This window comes from Berghia stephanieae, chromosome 4, assembly GCF_034508935.2.
Source record: "Berghia stephanieae isolate SIO BIC M18660-M18661 chromosome 4, UCSD_Bste_1.3, whole genome shotgun sequence".
Classification (NCBI taxonomy): domain Eukaryota; kingdom Metazoa; phylum Mollusca; class Gastropoda; order Nudibranchia; family Aeolidiidae; genus Berghia; species Berghia stephanieae.
In genome coordinates this window covers 69,903,674-69,926,454 of record NC_088363.1, presented here as the reverse complement: position 1 = coordinate 69,926,454, position 22,781 = coordinate 69,903,674, and the positions used below count along the sequence as shown (strand labels likewise).

At 36.2% G+C, this 22,781-nt stretch overlaps 1 protein-coding gene across 3 annotated transcripts in view; it reads left to right on the top strand.

Annotated features, from left to right (window-relative positions):
* LOC144971135 (uncharacterized) overlaps window positions 1-21,990 on the top strand; it is a 44,836-nt gene extending 22,846 nt beyond the window's left edge. The window contains exons 11-20 of one of the 3 annotated variants that reach the window (XM_078911574.1): window positions 528-653; window positions 993-1,118; window positions 4,745-4,912; window positions 6,458-6,625; window positions 10,740-10,865; window positions 11,214-11,237; window positions 13,090-13,181; window positions 16,026-16,159; window positions 17,707-17,827; window positions 18,828-21,990. In XM_078911574.1, coding sequence (XP_078767700.1) covers window positions 528-653; window positions 993-1,118; window positions 4,745-4,912; window positions 6,458-6,625; window positions 10,740-10,865; window positions 11,214-11,237; window positions 13,090-13,181; window positions 16,026-16,159; window positions 17,707-17,827; window positions 18,828-18,838 — 1,096 coding nt within the window. In that variant the 3' untranslated portion in view covers window positions 18,839-21,990. Of the gene's footprint in view, window positions 1-527; window positions 654-992; window positions 1,119-4,744; window positions 4,913-6,457; window positions 6,626-10,739; window positions 10,885-11,213; window positions 11,238-13,089; window positions 13,182-16,025; window positions 16,160-17,706; window positions 17,828-18,827 lie in introns of all 3 variants that reach the window. The other 2 variants (XR_013645073.1, XM_078911575.1) reach the window with 2 other exon arrangements.
* Window positions 21,991-22,781: the final 791 nt, after the last annotated feature.

Sequence of the window (22,781 nt, the reverse complement as noted above, 5' to 3'; positions counted from 1 at the left end):
TTTAGATCACCATTACTCATAGTTCCTTTGAACTATCTAGAGCATGATATTGAATTCTTTAGATTTAGAGCTTAAAATTTTCAACAATCCTAAAGTGAGATATTATTATCTATTCTGGATTGTATAGAAGTTAAGTGTCGTTAAAAGATTCATCATTTCTACAGTAATGATATTATTTTGAAAAGTGACATCGTGGTCTTTCTATTTTATTCACTTGTGATGTCAAGGAGATCCCTGCATTTATAATATTTTTCTCAACATCTGTGAAACATTGCCATAAATTTCAGGTCCTTGAATTTGTTTAATGTTTTTTTTTTTTATCTCTTTAACATTAATATCTATTGTCTTATTGTTGGTCAATTCTAATTTATCATTTATGTTGCAAATGATATTTCTTTAGAATCAAACAATTTTTACAAAATAGTCATGATAGTTAATCTCGTGACTCATATTCTCATTACTCTGTAAATTTCTTCCCCTTTTCTGACACTACTCAAGTTATCTTTAATGGTTTTTGTCACTGGCAGATTGGAAGAAAAAAACGTTACCATGGAAGATGAAATGAATAACATGAGGGATGCATTGGAAAAAAAGATATCAACCAATACAATACTTGTTGATGAAAATGACAGTCTTACACAGAATCTCCAAAAGTAAATAAATGCCCTTTGCTAATTTAAAGTTAATGTTTACTGCTGGCAGGGACACACCAAATACTAAGATTATGCACACAAGAGTACAGGATAAAGTTATAATTATAATTGACTATAACGTTGCTTCCTTTTGACTTGCAATCTTATATATCTTGATCAAGGAATACCACAGCTTCTTCTATTCTATTGATAAAACTACTGCATTGTGATAAATGCGACTAACCATTTGATATATATATATATATATATATATTCGTTTCGTTATTTGTCTCAAATTAACATATCCTCATCGTTATCTCCACTCTTTTTATAATTTTTATTTGGGATCATCATCTACAGGTTGGAAGAAAGAAATGTTACTTTGGAAACTGAAGTGCTCAAATTAAACAAGGATTTCAATAATCAGAATGTGACCAATGAAACACTTGTGGTGGAAAACAAGATACAAGCACAAAATATTGACAGGTAATTAAGGTTTCCACTGATCACTTATCATGCCCCTTTTAATCACTTACAGGAAAATCTACTGACCATGCTGTGGAATGTGGTGTTGTCTTAACTCATAAGAAATGGATATTCATCCATATGTGCCCAGTTGATTGCTTTTCTGAATTGACCACTTGAACCTATTGCTCAATCTTTACAAAAACTGTCACTTCATCATGGCTGTTGACTTTTTTAATATGGGAAACCTCTTCAGTGCCATTTTTGAGACTTTGTCATGATTGAGGATGTAACGAGCTGTAATGAGGAATGTAGTTTTTGGACATGTATAGAACAATATGATGGTTGTCTGAAGTCTAAAATATTAAAACAGGAAGAGCAAAACAAAAGTACTGAATAAGGGATTTTTTTTTTTTAAAAACAGAGAGGGACAAGAGGGGTGATATAATATTGTTGGATAGGGCCATGGAAGAAAAAGAGGGGGGGGGGGGTGTGAGGAGCATGAACTGTAAATTAAGAACGGTGCATGGCTGAGAATGGTATTTAAGTGATAAGTTGGGGGTGGATATATTCAGCCCTCTTAATTTTCCGATTTTTGTCTTGGAGAAGATGACGGTCGAAGGATAGGGAAAATGATTGGGGCGAGATGGTGTTTAAGGGACTTTTATTTATTTATTTATTTATAAATACAAAATTCTTAGAATACTTCTAGTCAAAATGAGAGGAGTTGTAAATTCATATAACATCCTGGTTGTATAGTCTATAGTCTCTCTCTCTCTCTCTCTCTCTCTCTCTCTCTCTCTCTCTCTCTCTCTCTCTCTCTCTCTCTCTCTCTCTCTCTCTCTCTCTCTCTCTCTCTCACACACACACACACACTCCCTCTCTGTCTCTTCTTTATTCTCTCATCATTTCTTTCTTTCACTTTCCTCTCCCTTGCGCTTGCATTCTATATTAAGATTTGTCTGATTATATGGAAATTATATATTACAATAAGGAAGCATAATCAACTTAGGAAACATAGAATGAATGGTTGATTTTTTAATTTAATCTTTTTTATAAATTATTTTGCAATTTGTTCGAAATTCTTAAGTCTGATAATTTGTATGACCACTTGGTTGCAACAGCCATTAGAAGTTCTAGCATAAAGCATGAGAATAATATGACCTTTGAGGTAAAAGTTTATCATCTCTTTATGTAGTGGTTAAGTAATATTGTTGGTGTTCTAAATTGTATGGTTAAAAGAATATATTTACAACTTTTATAATATTTCTTGAAATTTAAATATCTTATGCTTGGAATGGATCCGATAGTATTAATTTGTGACATAATATTGCCTAAATATGTGACGTTGCGCGACGATTTGGTGCGGAAGGTACATTTTGGACATTTGGACCTTTTGGTATTTCTGAATAGATCATTCTTTTCTCTTTTATTTGATGCCTGTTTCATTGATGTATCATAATTTTTGACTGAGTTATACAAGATTGAAATTGGGAGGTTCCTGCTAATCTAAGATCCAATATTCAGAGAAATTACACACCATAGCAACGGCATGTTATATTTGAGCTATCGTAATGAAATTTGAAACGCGTTTTATATAGCATGTGACTAAAATGTGTGTCAAATTATTTTTAATTCGGTCCATCAGCTTTTACACAACACATCCATTTCAACAGTGCAATGTTTATTTAAAGTTAGCTGTGATATCGGCACTATTTCACAAGATCTTCAATTCTGGAAAGTCTTCACAAATTAACTGGCGAAAGTAGCCGAGGCATTACAGTCGATTGACTGAAAAGCGAAAGGCCGTGAGTAAGTCAGACAATCTAACACTTCAAACTTGAAACAAAGGAATGAAGATAGTGTCAGCTCAACCATAATTTCTCTTACTCAATCGATGTGTTCAAATTTGATTGAGCTATTGGCGGGGGGGGGGGGGGGGGGGGGGGGGGGGGGGAAGGTGGTGGTAACAGTTCTTTGCACTCAGAAAGGAAAGGGTCCTCACCCACTCGGTTTTTTTTTCTATCATTTTCCGCATCATTTTCAACATCCTCCTGCATGGACCCCCCCGCCCGCCCTCTCTCTCTTCTTCCTCCCTTCTTTCCCATTACTCTCTCTCTCTCTCTCCCCCCCTCTCTCTCTCTCTCTACTTCCTGTTCCATCATTCTCTTTTTCATTTCATAATCACTCTCTTCATTTTGTCTCCTCGTATTCACTATAGCTATCTCTTTCTATCTGTCTTTCCATTAACTCTTTTCTGGTAGTCTTCTTCCTCCTCTCCCCCCCCCCCCCCCCCCCCCCCCCCCCCCCCCCCCCCGTCTCTCACTCTTTCTCCCTTACCGCTCGTCCTCTATTATCTGCCTCCTCCCTGTTCCAGCAATCCCTTTAATTCCATAGTCAATCTTTTCCTTTTATCTCGTCCTCCCATCCTGGTAACCATCTACATCTATCTGTTTATCCACTAGCTCTTTATTTTATTCATCCCCACATTCCATCCTCCCATCTCCAGTCAACACTCGTTCAGCAAATCATTCGAGGCAAGCGGCACGCTCACGCTCACGCCCACAACACCACAATCTCCTCGACTCTGACGAGCTCAATACAATTATCGGCCGAATCTAACAAGTTAAATTATTCATTTGACAAAATATCTCATAAAATTAAGTTTATAATGAAGCAAGATTTTGAATTTCTTGCAACATGAACTCTAACAACAATCATGCAGCGTAAGCGGCCATTTTGCATAACTTATGACCATGTGATCCCGAGGACCAATGAGAGAGAAGGATTTAAGGGGTTTTCCGTTTGTAACTATGCATGGTCCTTTTACTAAGCTTAAAGAGCCGTCAACAGACGTCAAAATGATCCCTCTTTCAATGGGTGAAAACAGGGTATACTCTCTTTAAAAATTAAATTTATATACTTATAGACCGTTTTTAATGAAAAAGGTACGATTTTATGATAGAAAAATACCTTAACAAAAAGTCAAAAATTGAAAAAAAACGCATTTTGACTATTTTAGTCACTTTTCAAATATAATGGCCATTTTCTCAGTTCAGCTAGATGTACCTTCCGCACTGAACCGTTGCGCGACATCACCTATGGTTTAATGTGTCTTTTTGGATTTGGTTTGAGTTTGACCGACTGAACGATAGATTTTCTCTCTTTTGACAAATTGTCATTATCCTCACTGGTAGCCGTCTTGGCTTTCTCTATTAACTTATTTAGCATGCACGTTTGGTTTTTCTGGTATTTTCTCTATATTGAACACCCATTTTCAGGAGGGAAGGAGGGTCAAAAGCAAGTGATTGGTGTTTATCATTTTTTGTGTGGACGAGACCTAATGAAAGATTTATTGACTGGGGTATCATTTTTCATATAAGTATCAAATAACGATGGGCTATGTCAGTACAATGCTACTTTTAAAAATTATTTATTTAACTTGTGAATAGTTTTAAATACCTTTAGATGAGGAATAAAAGAATAAGACTTGTCTTTGTTATGAAAAGCAATTACTCAATTGTATGTTAAATCTGTTTTATTTTATCGAGTCTGCTTCGTTAATCTTATTCCTCTTGTGGCCTCAACACTCAGACATGAATTTTTTAAATGATTATCATCATCATCATCATCATCATCGTCCCCAGGTTGGAAGAGATGAATGTTAACCTACACGCTGAATTGCAGAAGTTGACAGAAGATTTTGAAAAACAGAAAGCAGCAAAGCTGATGCTTGTAGATGAAAATGATAATCTTGCACAAAACGTTGAGAATATGAAACAAAATGTTGATAGTCTGACACAGGATATTGAAAGGTAACTAAGGTTGTATATCATTCAATTCTTTTTTAATAACATTAAGCAGGGCTGAGAATCGTCCGCCTAGATGGTGGTTTTTCTCCGCCAACCACCATCATAATTTTGCCTTTTTCAAAATTTTCTTTGACACCACCGCAATCACTGTATCAACATCACTACCACCACTACTTTTACAAACACCACTTCTATTACAACCACCACCACATCATCGTCCCTTTCACCACCATAACTACCCCCACCAAATCATCACCCCAACCACCACCAATGCTACAACTACCATCACATCACCAAACCTACCACTGTCACAACTACAACCACCACCACTACTACAACCATCACCACATCATCATCCCTACTACTAACATTACACTTAAAACCACAACATCACCATCCCTTCCACCACTACTACTACTACTACTTCTACAATTACTACTGCTACCACTACAACTACTACTACTACAACCATCACCGCTTCATCATCCTTACAATCACCACTACTACAACAACCACATCACCATCCGCACCATCACTACTACTACTACCACCACCACCTCACCATCAATATGACCACCACTACTACTACAACCACGACATAATTCCTATGACCACTACTACTTCTTCAACCACCACATCACCATCCCTACCATCACTACTACTACGACCACCACCACATCATCGTCCCTACAACCACTACTAATTCAACAACCACACACAACACAACATCATCCCTGCCACCTACTAACACAACCACCACACATCATCATCCCTACCACTACTACTACAATCACCGCCACAACATCATCATTACTACAACCACCACCACCACCACCTCCTATTCTTTATTATCATATGCGGCTATGTGGTCTTGTGGTATGGCACTCGCTTTCGGATTGGAAGGTCCTGGGTTTGAGCCTCACTCAGCGCATAGTTGAATCCTTGGAGAAGGCTCTTTACGCTCACCATCGTACTCAGGTGTAAAATGAGAACCTGGCCGTTAACAGCGTTGTCTCTGTCCAAAAAAATTGTAATATTGCTTAACAGGCGTTATGTCCCATCTTATTTATTTATGTTTTTTTTTTTAATGTTGTCACCAACGTTACCGTAATATGTTTGTTTTGGATGTTTATAAAGAGGAGGGTTGGAGTAGTTATTGTATTTTGTGTACATATGGCATTGTCCTGAACAAAAGATTGGACGACATATGCGAAAATTTCTAGCTCCTGGTGTTTCAAATCTTGCAATACAAATTTTAAGTTGGCATAACTGCATAGGACAAGATGTTAAAATATCTGGAAAAAATATTGGACATTAAAAAAATAAAAACCCTACTGTCTGCTGTTGTCCTGACTGGAAGCATATTTACATATTTAAATATGCATCGTCAATCATTTGAATTATTCTTGTTCTCTGTAACTGTAACTGTTTAATATGTTAAGACTAATGGACAGTGTTCAATAATTCAAATATATTTTCCTTCCTTTTTGAATGATTTTCATTACTAGTAATTTGTCAATAAATTTTGTTGATGATTATCGTCCACAGATTGGAAGAAAGAAGCTGTACCCTTGGGGTTGAAACAAATAAATGGAAGGTGTATTCAAACCAACAGAATGCAATGAATAAGAAACTGATGGATGAAAACGAAGGTCTTACAAAAATTGTTGAGAGTCTAACACAAAACGTTGAGAGTCTTACACAGAGTGTTGAAAGGTATTCAATATCTGCTTTGTTATTTTATCTCGACTCTTATTTTCAACCAAATGAGAAAACAAGAGGAGTTTACAGTTATGTTACAAACGATTAAACCTGACATCGTATTATTGGCTGTATGGAGTGCTCAATACCGAACTGCTTTTTAATAACCAGTATGAAATATACAAGAAAGAGAAAAACAATAGGGGGAGGTGTATTATCTTGGTCAAAAACACAATAAAAAGTACTCTTATTGGAGAAGGCAAAGACCACAAATCTGTGTTTTGTAAAATTGGCAGATACAACAGTCCAATAGCAATAATTGTATGTGTTTTGTACAAGCCTCCTGACAGTTCAAACGAGGTAAATAATAACTTCTGTAACCATATACATTAACTCAAAAGCAAATTCTAAAACCAAAAATTTTGATCGGGGGCGACTTTAATCTCCCAGATATAGATTGGACCGAAACCAAATCGTTGGCAACCAGCATCCAATCAATGAATTGTTCCTTGATACTTTCAATGATGTTGGTCTTCAACAACTTAGCTTGGAGCCAACCCGAAAGAAAGTGACCCTTGACCTTTATCTCACAAATGAGCCAGACATGGTAAAACAATGCATCACAGTGCCCGGACTAGGTGACCGTGACTCAGCAGTTGTCATCACCCGCACCTCTATACCAAAACAAAAGGCACCAAACCGCACAATCCATTTATTGATATTGGCAGATACGAATAAAATTAGAGATGACTGTAATGTCTTTTGTCAAATATTTCTGAAAAATTACAAATCGACAGGCTCGGTCGTAGACATGTGGGCTGAAGCAAAGAAAGAATTATTCAACATCATAGAAAACAAGGTTGCCACAAAAACATCGCCAAACTGGAGTAAACCTTGGATTGATAGTGGATTAAAACGTCTGATTAGACAGAAGCAAAACTGATACAGAAAGATGTCAGATAAAACACATTCAAAGTTCCAAGAATTGAAAAAGAAAGTACAAAAAGACGGTTGGAAAAAGCACATATCGACCACGTGACAAATTTTATTAACGGAGACAACAAAAAATGCTTCTTTGCATATACATTAAGACGAAACAACACCATTATTGAATTGAAAGACAAGCACGGAACTTATCATCAAGACGCTTTAAAAAAAGGCAAATACCCTAAATGAACAATGTTGCTCCTTTCATGAGATTCACATGACGATCTACCTTATCACATTAAACAAAGTGACATTATGAATCAGAGAATGGCTGACATTCATGTGAACGGAAGAGCGTGTTACAAAATTACTCAAAGGCTTAAATACCCAAAAAGCAACTGGACCAGATGAAATTCCAGCACGACTTCTCAAAAACTGTGCAGATGAGATTGCCCCAGTACTATCCTTTATATTTCAATCCTCACTAGACCAAGGAGTTGTGCCAAAAGATTGGAAGCAGGCTGACATCGTCCCAATATTCAAGAAAGGAGACAAAATGCTAATAGAAAACTATCATCTAAATCTCACCGACATCTGTGAGTTGCAAAATTTTAGAGCACATTATATACAGCTCAATTATGGACCACCTGGAAGAAAACAACATCCTCACTGATGCGCAGCATGGATTTCGAGCTCGCTGATCATGTGAGACACAGCTGCTATCAACCTCCTTTGACTTTTTGCAAACACTGGAAAATTGAGGACAGACAGATGCGATCCTATTGGACTTCTCAAAGGCTTTCGACAAAGTCCATCACAGAAGTCTGCTTCTTAAAGTTAAACAGTACGTGATTGTTAATAATGCCACCAGCTGGATTGAATGAGTCCAAAAAGTAATTGTCGAAGGTAAAGAGTCAAACACAACAAAAGTTGAGTCAGGAGTACCGCAAGGCACTGTTCTTGGGCCACTCCTCTTTTTCATTTACATCAATGGCATGCCAGAAGGTCTACATCCGGGTTCCACATTGAAATTTTTCGCAGATGACAGCCTCTTGTACAGAGATATAAAAAAGGGGGACAATACTGTCATACTACAGCAAGATCTAAATAAATTACAGTGCTGGGAGGCAAGATGGAAAATGGAGTTCCACCCCAAAAAGTGTCATGTCCTCAGGGTGATGAACAAAAAGAAAAACATAATCGACTCCAACTATGAAATCCATAACGAAGCCCTGTCATATGTGGAGAATGCAAAGTACCTCGAGGTGACCATGAACAGTAATATGAAGTGGAAGAAGCATATTGCCAATACAGCTACTAAGGCAAATAGAACCATGTCCTTCCTCAACAGACAAATCCTCCACTGCCACCAATCTGTTAAAAAAAGAAATGCTATGTAGCATATGACAGGTCCATATTGGAATATAGTAGCTCAGTGTAGGACCCACACACATCACAAGAAGTCAATGAGCTAGAAAAAGTCTGTCGGGCAGCCAGATTTGTCAGTGGAAACTATGAGCAGGATATAAGCGTAACTCAGCTCATGAACGATCTACAATGGAAACCACTACATGAAAGAAATTCCATCAACAAACTCGCATTCCACAAAGCACAAATCAGAAAACTCGAAATTCCAACTAGCCATTTGCAATGGAACAACAAAACAAGAAACTCAGCTTTTAATTTTGAAACCCCCAACTCAAGAACAAACCATCATCTTTACTCTTTCTTCCCCTCCACCTTCCGACTTTGGAACTCCTACCAACCAATTGTAAACATCCCCTTTTGACTGATGACTTCAAAAAATCGCTCACTGCTTCTGTCTAAAACCTGTGTTACTATAAAGATGGCCATACAATCTTTATCCTGAAGCTAATGAAAGAAAAAGAAGAAGGTTGTTAGCAAATTGTATCATATCAATATTTTTTACATAGTGGCAAGGGAAGAATTATTGAGAGTGCAGTTCATTCAAAAAGTGCAAAAAATGTATGACAACAAATTTTTGTGATGCAGTAGACTCTGGATAAGACGATGCCCAGGGGAACATTTTTAAATATCAACTTAACCGAAAACCAACTTAACCAGAGTGTAACCAAATGAGTAAAAATGCATGTGAACAAAGCAAGCCAATCTAGAATAAGTATGGTCCTCCATGTCACGCATTTCGCCGATGTTGCCAGGTCGTATCGAATTGACCAGAGAAGTAGAGGTCCCTGTAGTGGTCACCTTCTTGTAAATCATTGAGACTTAATTGGGTGGTATACCAATTTCCTCTGCGATGATTTACTGTCACATCCCATACTTTTCAACTGCATCGATCAGCTCGATCTTTCTTTTCAGTGATAGGGTTGTCAACCGTCTGTATGCCATTGTAGTTGTAGACTTGACTTGCCCTCTTGATAAAATTTATACTAATTAAGAGGGTCATTATATGGCCTGGGATTAGAAAGAAAAACTTGTTAAAATCTTGATTTGAAGTTTCGACGATGTAAAATGTGAGATGGATAAGTCAAAGCTATTCGATACTGCTTATGTACATTGAGCACGGACGTAAAGCACCTATGTCACATTGGTGTGCACCAATCATTCACGGATATTATTAACCAATGAAAATTCTTACTGGTAGCTGGAAATGTTTGTTTATTTGTCATTTTGTCATATTGTGGTCATGAGTGATAAAACCATTGACTTAAGCGATATAAACTTATGTGGAGTGGGGGTCTTTTTTTACTACTGTAATATAGGAAAAAGGGGGAGGGACCAAGAAAAAAAATCAACTTAAGCAACAGCGACGTATCCAGAGTACACTGTAATTGATTCCAGTCCTTCAAAGACAAAGAACCCGGGAAACAAGAACTTATCCTTGTTCTGTTTTAAACGGAAAGTAACAGTTGCTTTTTACCGTCAATGCATCTTAAGGTCAATTCAAACCCTCAGACCTAATTTAGGGTGTGATGTGAGTCAAAAATCTTACTTCTACCACTCAGTAATAGTTATATCTAATCTTAATGCCATTTTGAATGGTAGCCATGGTCGTATAATTTGTTCAGATTTGCTGTGAACAGTCCTTAAATTAGTGTCTAGCCATTATTCACCATGTTGTATAGGGTGGGCCTCAATATCCATGAAACAATATATTCATCATCATCATCATTTATCATTGTTGTTATTTTTCAAATTATTATTTTTATAATTGTTTTAGCATGGAAGCTGAGGTAATTAAAAGGAAGGAGAATGTTGCCCAACTTGAAGAGGAAAAAAATGTTTTGCAGGAAAAGAACAGGAGGTTAAACGATAATAATTTACACCTCGTGGAGACTATAGACAGGTTAGAATCATGTAAATGAGTGTTTTTTTGTTTGACACTTTCCTCATTTTACCATTAAAGGTATGATCATTGTATTGAATTTGTATACCGAGATAGTTTTGTTGGTTCTTCTTAATATCATTTTTTTTTTCTGTCAACTGTTTATATGGTTATCCATCTATTAAGTCTCCATTTCAAGTAGTGAGAAGATCTGAACTTTTTTTTCAATTGTAGAATTATTTAATTCAGTAGAAACTCAATTTATTTTTACCTATTGATGTATGTATTTCCATCATGTGTCAATATTTATCACTCATGGATGATGATTTGAATAAAAGTTATAAGAAATTCATTTATTTTTCTTTACAGACTGGAGGCTGATTTCAATGATGAGTAAGTCAAAATTTGCCATATTCCATCTAGGATGACTGTTAGGAACTTTGTTAACTTACCAAATGTTTTTGTCAAATTTAACTCAAGTGCATCGCATCATAGTGAAGTACATTCTTCTGCATGCAACTCATGGCCTATGTCCACAGTATTGCACATATCACACGATTGCATATTTGGCCACAATCCCTGCCTCTTAGCTGTGTGATGATGAGTCACTGCGCAGGTACCGTTTAGACAGCTGTTAGCTGGTCAAGCTGACCGGGTGAGCAATAGTCATGACTGAGTATGGAGTATGATATGCATTCATTGCTTTTCTTTTCAATATCATTCCATCCTCAATATTTTTCTCCCGTTTTTACATCTATCAATATAATTTTCACCACCTTGGTATTGTCATTACCACATTTAACAGGTCTCCCAGATTGCAACTTATAATATTTTACATAATACTTTCCCCTCTAGAATGGCATTTTTTTTCAATTACCATTAAGAGTACTCTCCACATTATATTTATTGTAAATTTATATTGTCGCCTAATAGGTTTTGTTTACTATAATTTACATTCTAAAAAATTAATTATATTCTTATCTTTTAACTGCTATTTGAGAGTACATTTGTGTAATATCTTGTGGTATGACACTCGCTTTCAATCGTAAGGTCCTGGGTTCGAGCCTCACTCTGCGCACAGTTGAGTCCTTGGAGAAGACTATTTACTCACATTCTCTCACCGTCCTTAGGTGTGAAATGAGTACCTGTTAACAGCATTGTCTATGCTTGGAAAAAATTGTAATATCGCCTAACATGCATCATGTCTCGTTTTAGATGTTACGTGTTGCTGTTGGTCAGGGACCCCTTGTAAGGCTAAAAGCTCAAGTTATTAAGTTATTATTGGTTCCTTCCACAAGGGATTGTGTCCTTGTTTTTTTGGGGTTTTTTTGCCTGGACCCTGCCGAGAAAAATTTCATACAGAGGGAACAGTTGGACATATTTATATGTGACTGATATCTTATTCCTTTGTAAATTATCTACTTGTAGTATATATAATATATATAATATATTATAGTCATGTAATTATTATTTAGTAATTAAGTATTTTGTAACCATTTTAGAGTATCCCTCTTTATAAAATCCTGAGAAAGTGGTAAAGGTGGGTCTTTTCAGGTGACCTCTCATAGACACAGGGATGATTACTTCTGTAATCCACTTCGGGGTTTTGTTTTGTTTTTTGTATGTATGTGTCTTTGTGTGTGTCGGAGGAAGGGGGTGCTAATTAGTACAGATCTATTACCTTCAAACTTTTTCATCACTGAAATGATCTATAAATGCCACAAACACTGTATTATTCACATTTTAATATTCACAAGATTGAAACCTAAGTAATCTCAATTATCAATGATCACTCTGAGATGTTGGCTTAAAGTAAAGTCAGTTGACTTAGACATTGAATGGCTTGGTACAGATGTTCATGCCACTTTGCCTGATAAAACTAGTGCTTTTGGGGTCTAATTTTGACCAATTCAGAATCTTCCAACCCCCCCCCCCCCCCCCCCTCCCCCTCCCCCTAACTCCATTTCCCTTACAAATTAAATAAATTTAGATTTTCTATTAAAATTTTAAAGGAAAATTGAAAATAGCTTTAATGTTTTTCATTAAATATTTTAAAAATTTTAATCTATATTAACTAGAGCATTTTAAACTGGTGATCCACGTTGAAATATCTTAAGATCTCAAATCTTGGTATGATAGCATTTTGTCTTATGAAATTCAGATTTTATTTTCATATCATGTTGCCTGTGGCCTCTTGTTATGATAAGTTTATATTTTGATATTTTTCTTTTCATTCTGAATTCAGCTGGAAACAAAAGTATTTACAATTAGAACAAAGAATGGCACCATTCAAGGAAGTGCTTGATGGGTATGAGCTGGAAAGGAAATTGTTGCATGGTACGTTAAATAAAAATTGACAAAGATGAAATTTCATAAGATGCTTTATATTGCTTATTCAATATTTTATATTTTGAGGAATTATTTTCATTTTTACACACACATGCGAACATACTCTGAATTCCCTAAAAAGAAAGGGTACAAGACACCACATTGTTGTAAAAGTAACAAAGAAAAAATATTCTGTCTTTCTATCTTTCCATTTTACATCATTTCTCCCCTCCCCTACCAGATAGTTACCTCTTTTTATTGCTACTACTACTCTTTTACTATATCTTTCACTGCCTATTGCTTATTCACGTTAACAGCTGTAAGATATGTTTCAAAGTGCCTCATCAACATGGATGCCAATTTTCATATGCCGGAATTCTGGTTTCACAGCTCCCAAAGTGGGCTGATTCCTGTTTCAAGTTTTCTGAGTTATGAAAGAGAGAAAAAAAAAAAAAATTCCAGTAAATTTAAGACAAAAAAACATTCGTCTACTTTTCAAGTATGGAATCATTTGTTAGTCATTCAACAGGTCCACAAAACTGAACATTTGAAAAAACTAATGCTGTCCTGGAAAATATGGAAGTTTACTCTTTGTCCTGGAAGTTTGTTTTTTAATCAACCATAATATTACTACCTGGAATTAAAAAGTTTATGCAATCGTGAACTACTGTCACATCATCATTGTCGTCATCATTCCTGTCACCACTACTACAACCACCACCACATCATGTCCCCACCACCAAAACAACCTCATCATGATCCCACCACCAATACTATTCTATTACAACTGTCATTATCTTTATCATCATTACTACAACAATCACCATCACATCATCATCACTACAACCACCACACCACATCGTCATTCCTACCACCACTACTACAACAACCACGACCACAACATGATTCCTACCATTACTGCCACAACTACAACCACCACCACATCAACTATACCAACAATGCAACAACAAACACCACCACATCATTATCTCTCCCACTACTACTACTTCTACTACAACCACCACCACATCATCATCTCTACCAGCACTAGTACAACCACCACCACCACATCATCTTTGCTACTGTCACTACAACAATTATCACCACTACTACAACAATAATCACCTCCACATCATCATTCTTACAACCACTACTACTACAATAAACACCACATCATCATTCCTACCACCACTACTACAACTACAACCACATCATCATTCCTACCACCAATACTACAACAACAACCACCACCACCACATCATCTCTACCACCACTACAACAACCACCACCACATCATCATTCCTACCACCACGGCTACTACAACAACAACCACCACCCCATCATCATCTCTACCACCACTAGTACAACAACCACCACCACCACATCATCATCGCTACCTCCACTACAACTACCACCACTACTACAACAACCACCTCCACATCATCATCTCTACCACCACTATTACTACAACCACCACCACATCATCATTCCTACCACCACCACTACAACAACCACCACCACATCATCATTCCTACCACCACAACAACCACAACCACCACATCATCATCTCTACCACCACTACAACAACCACCTCCACATCATCATCTCTACCACCACTCGTACTCCAACCACCACCATATCATCATATTCCTACCACCACCACCACATCATCATCTTTACCACCACTACTACAACAACCACCACCACATCATCATCTCTGCCACCACTACTACTACAACAACCACCACATCATTCCTACCACAACCACTACAAACACCACCACCATCATTCCTACCACCACATCATCATCTCTGCCACCACTACGACAGTAACCACCACCACATCATCATTCCTACCACTACTACGGCAACAACCACCATCACATCATCATCTTTACCACCACTACTACAACAACCAAATTATGATTAATTATTCTGAAATTTCAGATTTCTTTATGCTTTATCCCTGCATGTATAGCATAGCTACGTAGCAAAGCATACAACGAAAAGTAGGTTTTAGATCCGCTTTATGAAGGGAAGTATTTTCAGGTTTTGAGAGTTAGCCAAATCTGGATTTAGGTTTTTGCACCCTCAGTTGCTGGCTTTCATGCTTACCAAGAGAGACTTTATTGGGACCGGATCACTTTGTTCAACTCAACACCAGTTGCCTTTTTTTTTTCCAAAGACACTCTCACTTTTTGGTCAATAAACATATTTGATATGCACCTATTTCTGGATTGGGCAAGAAAAAACAATTATAGAGAGCAAGCACTGATTCTCTTTAGACCAATTAATGCTTATGGTATATATTTATTTTTTTAATAAGATTTTATTTATTACAAATGTTGAGTCTGGTTTGAAAGAGCTAAGCAGAAATTAGACTCTTTCTTCTTCTTTTTGTTCACTCTCTGTGTCTCTCTCTCTTTAATGTTGATGCTATTTACTGGTATCAAGTCCACAAAGGTTATTGTTTTGAGAAACGGTTCATTTGTCCCCCATAGTTTGTTGTTAAGTTAGGTTTCTTTGGCCTATATGAATTTTCTTTGTTTGGACTTAAAGCAGTAGGCATGATATGGGAGTGGTCAATTTGCATAATCCTGGAACTGTGCCAGTGTCATTCAGTTCATAGTTTACAAATTCTTCAATGGGATTTGAACTTTAATCAGTTAGGTATAACACATCCAGAGGGCTTTAAACTAATCATAGCCAAATAGCACTGGTATGTTTCTGGTTAGGATTTATTTCTGATCAAATTTCTATTTCATTTCACATGATAAAATACTTTTTTAAATGCCCCTGCAAGATGAATATCGATTCAGTTTTGAATTATTACATTTCTTTTCCCTTATATTAGAAAAGGACAAATATACAAATGAACAGCTGGAGCGGTTGACTCAAGAATGCATTAGAAATATGGGTCATCAAAACCATAAACAGAAAATCAAGTATCTTCACAAATTGAAAGAAGAGAACTTGGAACTAAGCAAGGTTTGTGGATTGGGTTATATGAATAGTTTCACTACAAATCAAGATTCCATTTGCTTTAACACCACGGGCTTAGACACAAATAGTAATTATTGGCAATATGTCACTGCCTCAAACATGAATATATTTTTAGCAATAAATTCTCTGGCAATTATGGTTATAGGATTTTTTTGTCATAAATGTTGAACAGACCAATTGTTTTTCACTTTGTACCAAGATAATGAGTCATGTACTTCAATTTTGAAACATTTTAAAGAAATAATGATAGAATTCATCCGTTTTTTTAGGAATACAGATTTTTTTTAAATAATTTTTTGGGGGAGGGGGGAGGTTGTTTTGATTTGAAATTTGGATTTTTAAATACAAATTGTTTGTTGTCGGTGACAGGCCTTAAGTCATACATTAGAGTTAGACAAGGGATTCTTCATCCTTTTAATGATTACCTGATTTTGGGCATATACTGAAGCGGGTGGTTGGATGGGAGCATCACCCTTGAATCATATACCTATGATGTTCGCATGGGTGTACGATCCGATAGTGATGTCGTTTCTTCTTCTCTTTACTAGCCTATCCTGCTTCTTTGGTTTGTGATTGTATTTTTGACAGGGGATATTTTTTTTTGTAAATCTTCTGCCTGTTTGTTCTTGGTTATTTATAATTTAGCTTATGATATCTTTAGGTTATGATTTTGATTTACATTTGTACTATTTTTGTTAGATTGCTTGTTTTTTTGTTTCAGCGGTCTCTCATATAACCTCAATTGTGTTGGAAGAGACCTAAAGCAACAAACAAACAAAAAAGCATATACTGAATTGGTTCCTGTCCTATCTGTCCGACCAGGATCAAACAATAATGCTCAATCATGCTCAGTCTTGTGTAACTGAACTAAAATATGGAGTACCACAGGGATCAGTTCTTGGACCTCTAATTTTTACTCTAACACAGCCTCTCAGGAATATTATTTTTTTATTATTTATTCCTTTTCATTTGACTTCCATATGTATGCCAGTAACACACAGCTTTATGTGAGGATGATAAAAATAGTGTGTTGTGGAAGTTTATATCAATGAAATTGAATGAAGAGAAAACCGAGGTGCTGTGTATAAAGAACAAATCTTGCAGGAATAGTATTAAAATGGATAAAATTGATGTAGCAGGTTTCAACGTTTCTATTTCCAATACCTATGTTCGCAATCTGGGTGCATTTTTTGATAATAATATGTCCATGAAAAACCATATCACCAAAGCTATTCAGAGTTGCCACTACCATCTTAACAACATTAGATTTTATGTTATTGTTATAGCCCCTTTCATGGTCTGACACCATCCTATTTAAATGAATTTGTGTCTCATTATAGACCTGATCAAATAATATGTATCTTATGACAGAGGTACCCTCTACATACCAGCCAAGTACCCTGATAAAATAGGATTTACTCCATTTGTTTCTCCTTGCTCACTATAGAGCCTTCAGCTTGATGTACATTCTATCAAAAACTATTGTATCTGCTTACTTATGTGTTTGAAAGGTTTATGTTGTTTTTTTTCAGAGAAATCATCAATTATCAGAACAACTCCAGAGACAAGATACCACAATTAAAAAGCTGAAATCTAAAGTGGAAAAGACAGAATGTCCTCCAAAACCTTGGCACAGAACTCCATTAAAAGAAGGTAAATTCATTCAAGGCTTTTCTTTGTTATCTCTGGTAGTAGTAATTATTGGTGTGGGGTTGGGGAAGGGGGGGGGGGGGGGGTCATTACTCCATGCACCCCAGATATGAATGAAGAAGATCTTCATTTATAAATAACACCATTTACTTGATTTTCTTCTTGTTTTCTTTCAGTTTCAATTTTTTTTCTTCAACTTTTGAAATTTAGGAGCATTTGAAAGCCATTACTAATTTACTTGTCACTCAAATCTAAAGATAAGATCGGGATAACCGACTATTTCTTGATATTGAATATGTACTCAGGAACCCAGCTCTGGATTTATTGGAGGGGGAAAGTGGGAAAAAATTGTTCTATAAAATCAACTAAAATTTCCGTCATCTATCCTAAGGTGGAAATTTTTGTGAAGATCTATTTTGAAAAAATACCGTCAACCTATTTATCAGCAGTAGTTCAGCGTTGCAAAGTGAGCAACAAGGCTAAGTTTTTTTCCCATGGACAAAAAATAGATGTGTTGTCAGTGGGCTTCAAACCAGGTCCATGGGTGTTTGTGCAATGCCCTAGCCTATCCATGTAGCTGTCTCACTGCCTTAGAATTAAATGTAATTACTTCCATTAGATTAGCAAAGGGCAAGGGTCAAAAACTTTTGACCCATGATATGAGACAATTGAATGATAACACAACTTTGCTTATGCATTAAACTGAGTAAAATAGCAATCATTTTGTTTGAGAAAAAAAGTCTTGATATAATAATAATGATTATTATAATAGTAATAGTATTAATAATAATAATAATAATAATAATAATAATAATAATAATAATAATAATAGCAATAATAATAATATAGTAATGATAATATACTTGCATAAAATTCGTACCGTCTTGTTGATGTATAATGTAAGGAAGTATATCTCTGATCATGACTTTTTAATGTTTTTTTTCAAGAAGATGCACAGGTTTTATATTTTAATTCATTCTATCGCCATCTTTTTCAAACACAGGTAACAGATGAGTGGGGTTATGTTTGTCACAACAGATTGTTTTCATCAGACTGGATCCCTTTTTTACTGTATACATATTTTCTGCTCTTATTTGAACTATTTGTTGGTGCTTTACACACCAACGATTTATTGTTGGTTTTAGAAATGACATGTCATCCTAATATTGCTATTGACTTTACATATTGTCGACGGGAACAGTAAGTAGTAGGGTAAATATCCTTCCTATTTACCCCTTGTATGTATCTGAAAGAACAAATTCATTTTGGTCACAGTCATGAAACTATATACACTAATAGGATGCTTTTGGAATCTTTATTTCCCTATTTAACTAGTCCCCTTTGTCTCGAATTTTCTTCATTGCAGAAGACCTAGACCTAGGGTTTTTGGACTATCAATTTTCTTTCTTTTTGCTGGCTTAGAAATAATCTAAACATGTTTCAAACACCGTAAAACCTTGAAAATAGCAAACAAGCTTGGAATAATATGAGAGCAATGACTATCATGAGAATCTTAAAGTTTTTAGAATGACCCCTTATAGGTTTGAATATTATAAATGATTTTTACGCTGGAATTTCCAGTTTGTTTTACTTTCCTTATAGTTTTAAATTGATAATAAACTGCCTGCTTTTTCTTCCTTAGAGATGCATCTACTTGTGTAGTGATTATTGGAATAGGATACCATTTCCTAATCATTGATATGACTAAATGTGTTGTCAGTGCCATTAGACTCATTTTTAGTCAGAGTATTAAAAATATTGAACGAAAATGAGCCTCACACAGACCTGCCTACCACTATGAAAAATCTAAAAAAATTATGGCTACAATTTATAGATATGTAAATTTATTTAAATTTCATTCAGACTTTTACATAAAGAAAGTTAAGTCCAGGACACATACACAAAGGGCTTTGAAACGTCATTTAATCCTGTTGAGTTAGCTATGTGGTCTTGTGGTATGATATTTACCTTCAGACCAGAAGGTCTGGGGTTCGAGTTCTGCTCTGCGCAGGTCATAGTTGAGTCTTTTGAAAAGGGTCATTATTCATATTCTTTCACCGTACTCGAGTATGAAAGTGAGTACCTGACTGGTAACAGGGCTGTCTTTTGTCGGAATAAAAAATTGTAATATCGCCAAACAGGCATCATGTCTCACCCTGTATGTTATGTGATGCTGTTGGCAACATGTTTAGTGGATATTGCTCAAGTGTTTAGAATAGTAAAAAAAAAAAAACCTTTTTTTTCATCAATAACTACAAATTATTGCAATTTCCATGAGGCAAGTCTGGTACAACCGCCAAAATTAAAAACAGAAATAAAATGTGTAACAAGGAAAGTTTTGGGCTCAGATCTTATTGTTGTATTATCTGTCATAAATACATGTTGTGAAAACAAAAATGAGAATTCCTTTGATTTCAAATGTCTGAACTTTTTTTTAGATTGCAAAACAATTTGCCATAATCACAACTGTTGAGTCCAATTTGACACACTTATGAAACATGGGTGACCTCTCCATTTTTAGTTGAAGACATTGACATTGATGTAACTGGTGTAATGATTAATGGAAAAACTGTTTGGTCATTCAATCTCTCTATAATGAAACTAACATCTTTTTAAATTGGAATCCTTTAATCTGAGTCAATTGTTAGTAATTTTAAAAAATATCTTTTTTGGTAATTGTCAATGTAATTTTTACTGACGACTTAATGCCGCTCCAATCTCATACATTGCAACATTAGTATAAATGACAACACTGACGTGAGCAAGTGTCATACGCATTCGACAGTCACATTTGTCAGGTGGGCTCTAGTCTTCAATCACTATGCCACTGTACATGGACAATAGCCCAAAATATTGATTCATAAACATTGTAGATTTCTGTTTTGTTTTGTCTTTTGTTTTGTTTAAGTACGAATGATAATGGACTAATGGAATATTCATGAAAAACAAGTCCCCAAACACTTTAACATACACAAACCATTTTTGAGTTATTTGTACTACATACCCGATTAACACCAAAACTGAAATGATGGCTATAACTGAAATAAATTTTCCAAGAAAAATACCAGTCACTAATTCATGGCCAAATGTTTCAGATCTAAGGGAGAATGGCTGGGTGGGGATCCTGACCTCCCATAGCGGGCAGGGGGGTACATACTGTGTCTTCTATCCCCCTATGTCTGTTTTCCAACATGCTTTCTGTCTTTGTCTTGGAATGAGATTACTTGGTTTTTTACCTGGCCCTGGTCAGAGTCCTGGCTGGGAGGGAAACAGTCAAATGCAAAGTTATTGTTTTGGGAGGTGATATTTTTTCCTTGTAAATCATCTCTCTGTTATGCATTGTATTATGTTTAGTTTGCATGTTATATTATATAATTTGTAAACATTTGAGTGTATTCCTCTCAGTTGGGGCCTCTCCTTGTGTCTGGATGGACTTTTAGGTGATCTCAAACTAGGTACTTTGATGGTGTGCTCTTGGAATCTACATCTGTTCCCTATTTGAACCAATTCCCCTTTGTCTCACCTTTTCTTTTGTGCTTTAATTGTAATTCTAGAACTTTTTACTATCCCATTTTCTTCCTTTTTACTGGCGCTTATATGACCCTTAATGTGTTGCAAGTGCCGTAAAATCCTTAAAAACAAAACAAAACATAAGGGAGAATGGCATTACAAGTTGTCTCTACGGCAACAGTGTCATTATGAGATTTCAGAATTTTTTCAGTTTTTGTATCAATTCCTTTGGATCAACATATCAAAAACATCTCGAAAATTAAAAAAAAAAAGGTTTTGAAGAAATAGAAAGTAATGATTCTCCTCTTTTTTTCTTTTTTTTTTTTTCAAATTGAGTTGCAATCTGATCTGTATATGCCATAAATATTTTGTTGTTATTGTGCACTTTTTGATTCCAAACATTCCTTGTTACTTATTTTATTCTTTTTATGAAGTTATATCATTCTTGTTCAATACTTTCCATAACTTGAGGCAGCTAATCAATTTATGCTTTAACTTTGGTGTTGAAATCCATCTTTTTTGTATTTTTATCAGTTAGACAGGCCAACTTTGTTTTAAATGATATTGCAGGTGTAAATTGTGGAATGTTTTTATTGAATGAAAATTAAATGGCATTATACTGGTTATGAAGTATAATAAAAAGATATATTAATACACATTTCTTGTTTGTTTTTCTTGATTTACATTATAACTAGAGTAATCCAAGACAAAGGTTTGTTTTCCTTGAGGCCCGACCTGAGCACGGCCTCATTTGGCCTGTTCAGACTAAAATATCAACCCTCAAGGCCGCTTCCCGCCGGCCTCATGAATTCTGTTGGCGACAGATAATTTTGTCTCGGCTTTTCCTTATTTTTTTATACATAATGAAACTTGTCAAGCTTAACACAGCAACATCTACGTAACTAGGCAGTGCCATTATAAATGAATAGGGACAGCCTGTGTTGTGGGTGGGCACTTATTTAGCAAGTGACCTCGAGGTCAGGACTTAAGGCCGCTCTTCATGGGAACCTTGTGTCGTAGATGTTTAGGCCTCCCTTCTTTGGGTGAATAAGGGTCCCTTGTTGGTATGGGAAGAGTTTCTACTAGTGCCGCGCTGAAGACCGGTCTGGACCGGCGGTCCCACGGTCTTTTAGCTGTGAACCGGAGACCGGTCCCATAGGGAAAGATCGGCGGCGGTCCTCACTTCTTATCACCTTTCTAGTGCGGGGCGGTCCTTGGCAAGCTTAAGGACCACGGTCCTACGGTCTCGCGCCATAGCCTACTACTTCCCCAGCGATTCGTTGCTTCGGTTGCCTATCTTCCACCAATCACCACCCATCCCACTTAATTAATCGCACCCTTCCCCCTTTGCCATACACTAAACGACACAGGACGACCACCAACCTCCACTCCGCAAACCGCCCTTTCGTGTGTGAGATGGGGGAACAGGAGGCGCACGCCTTGGACG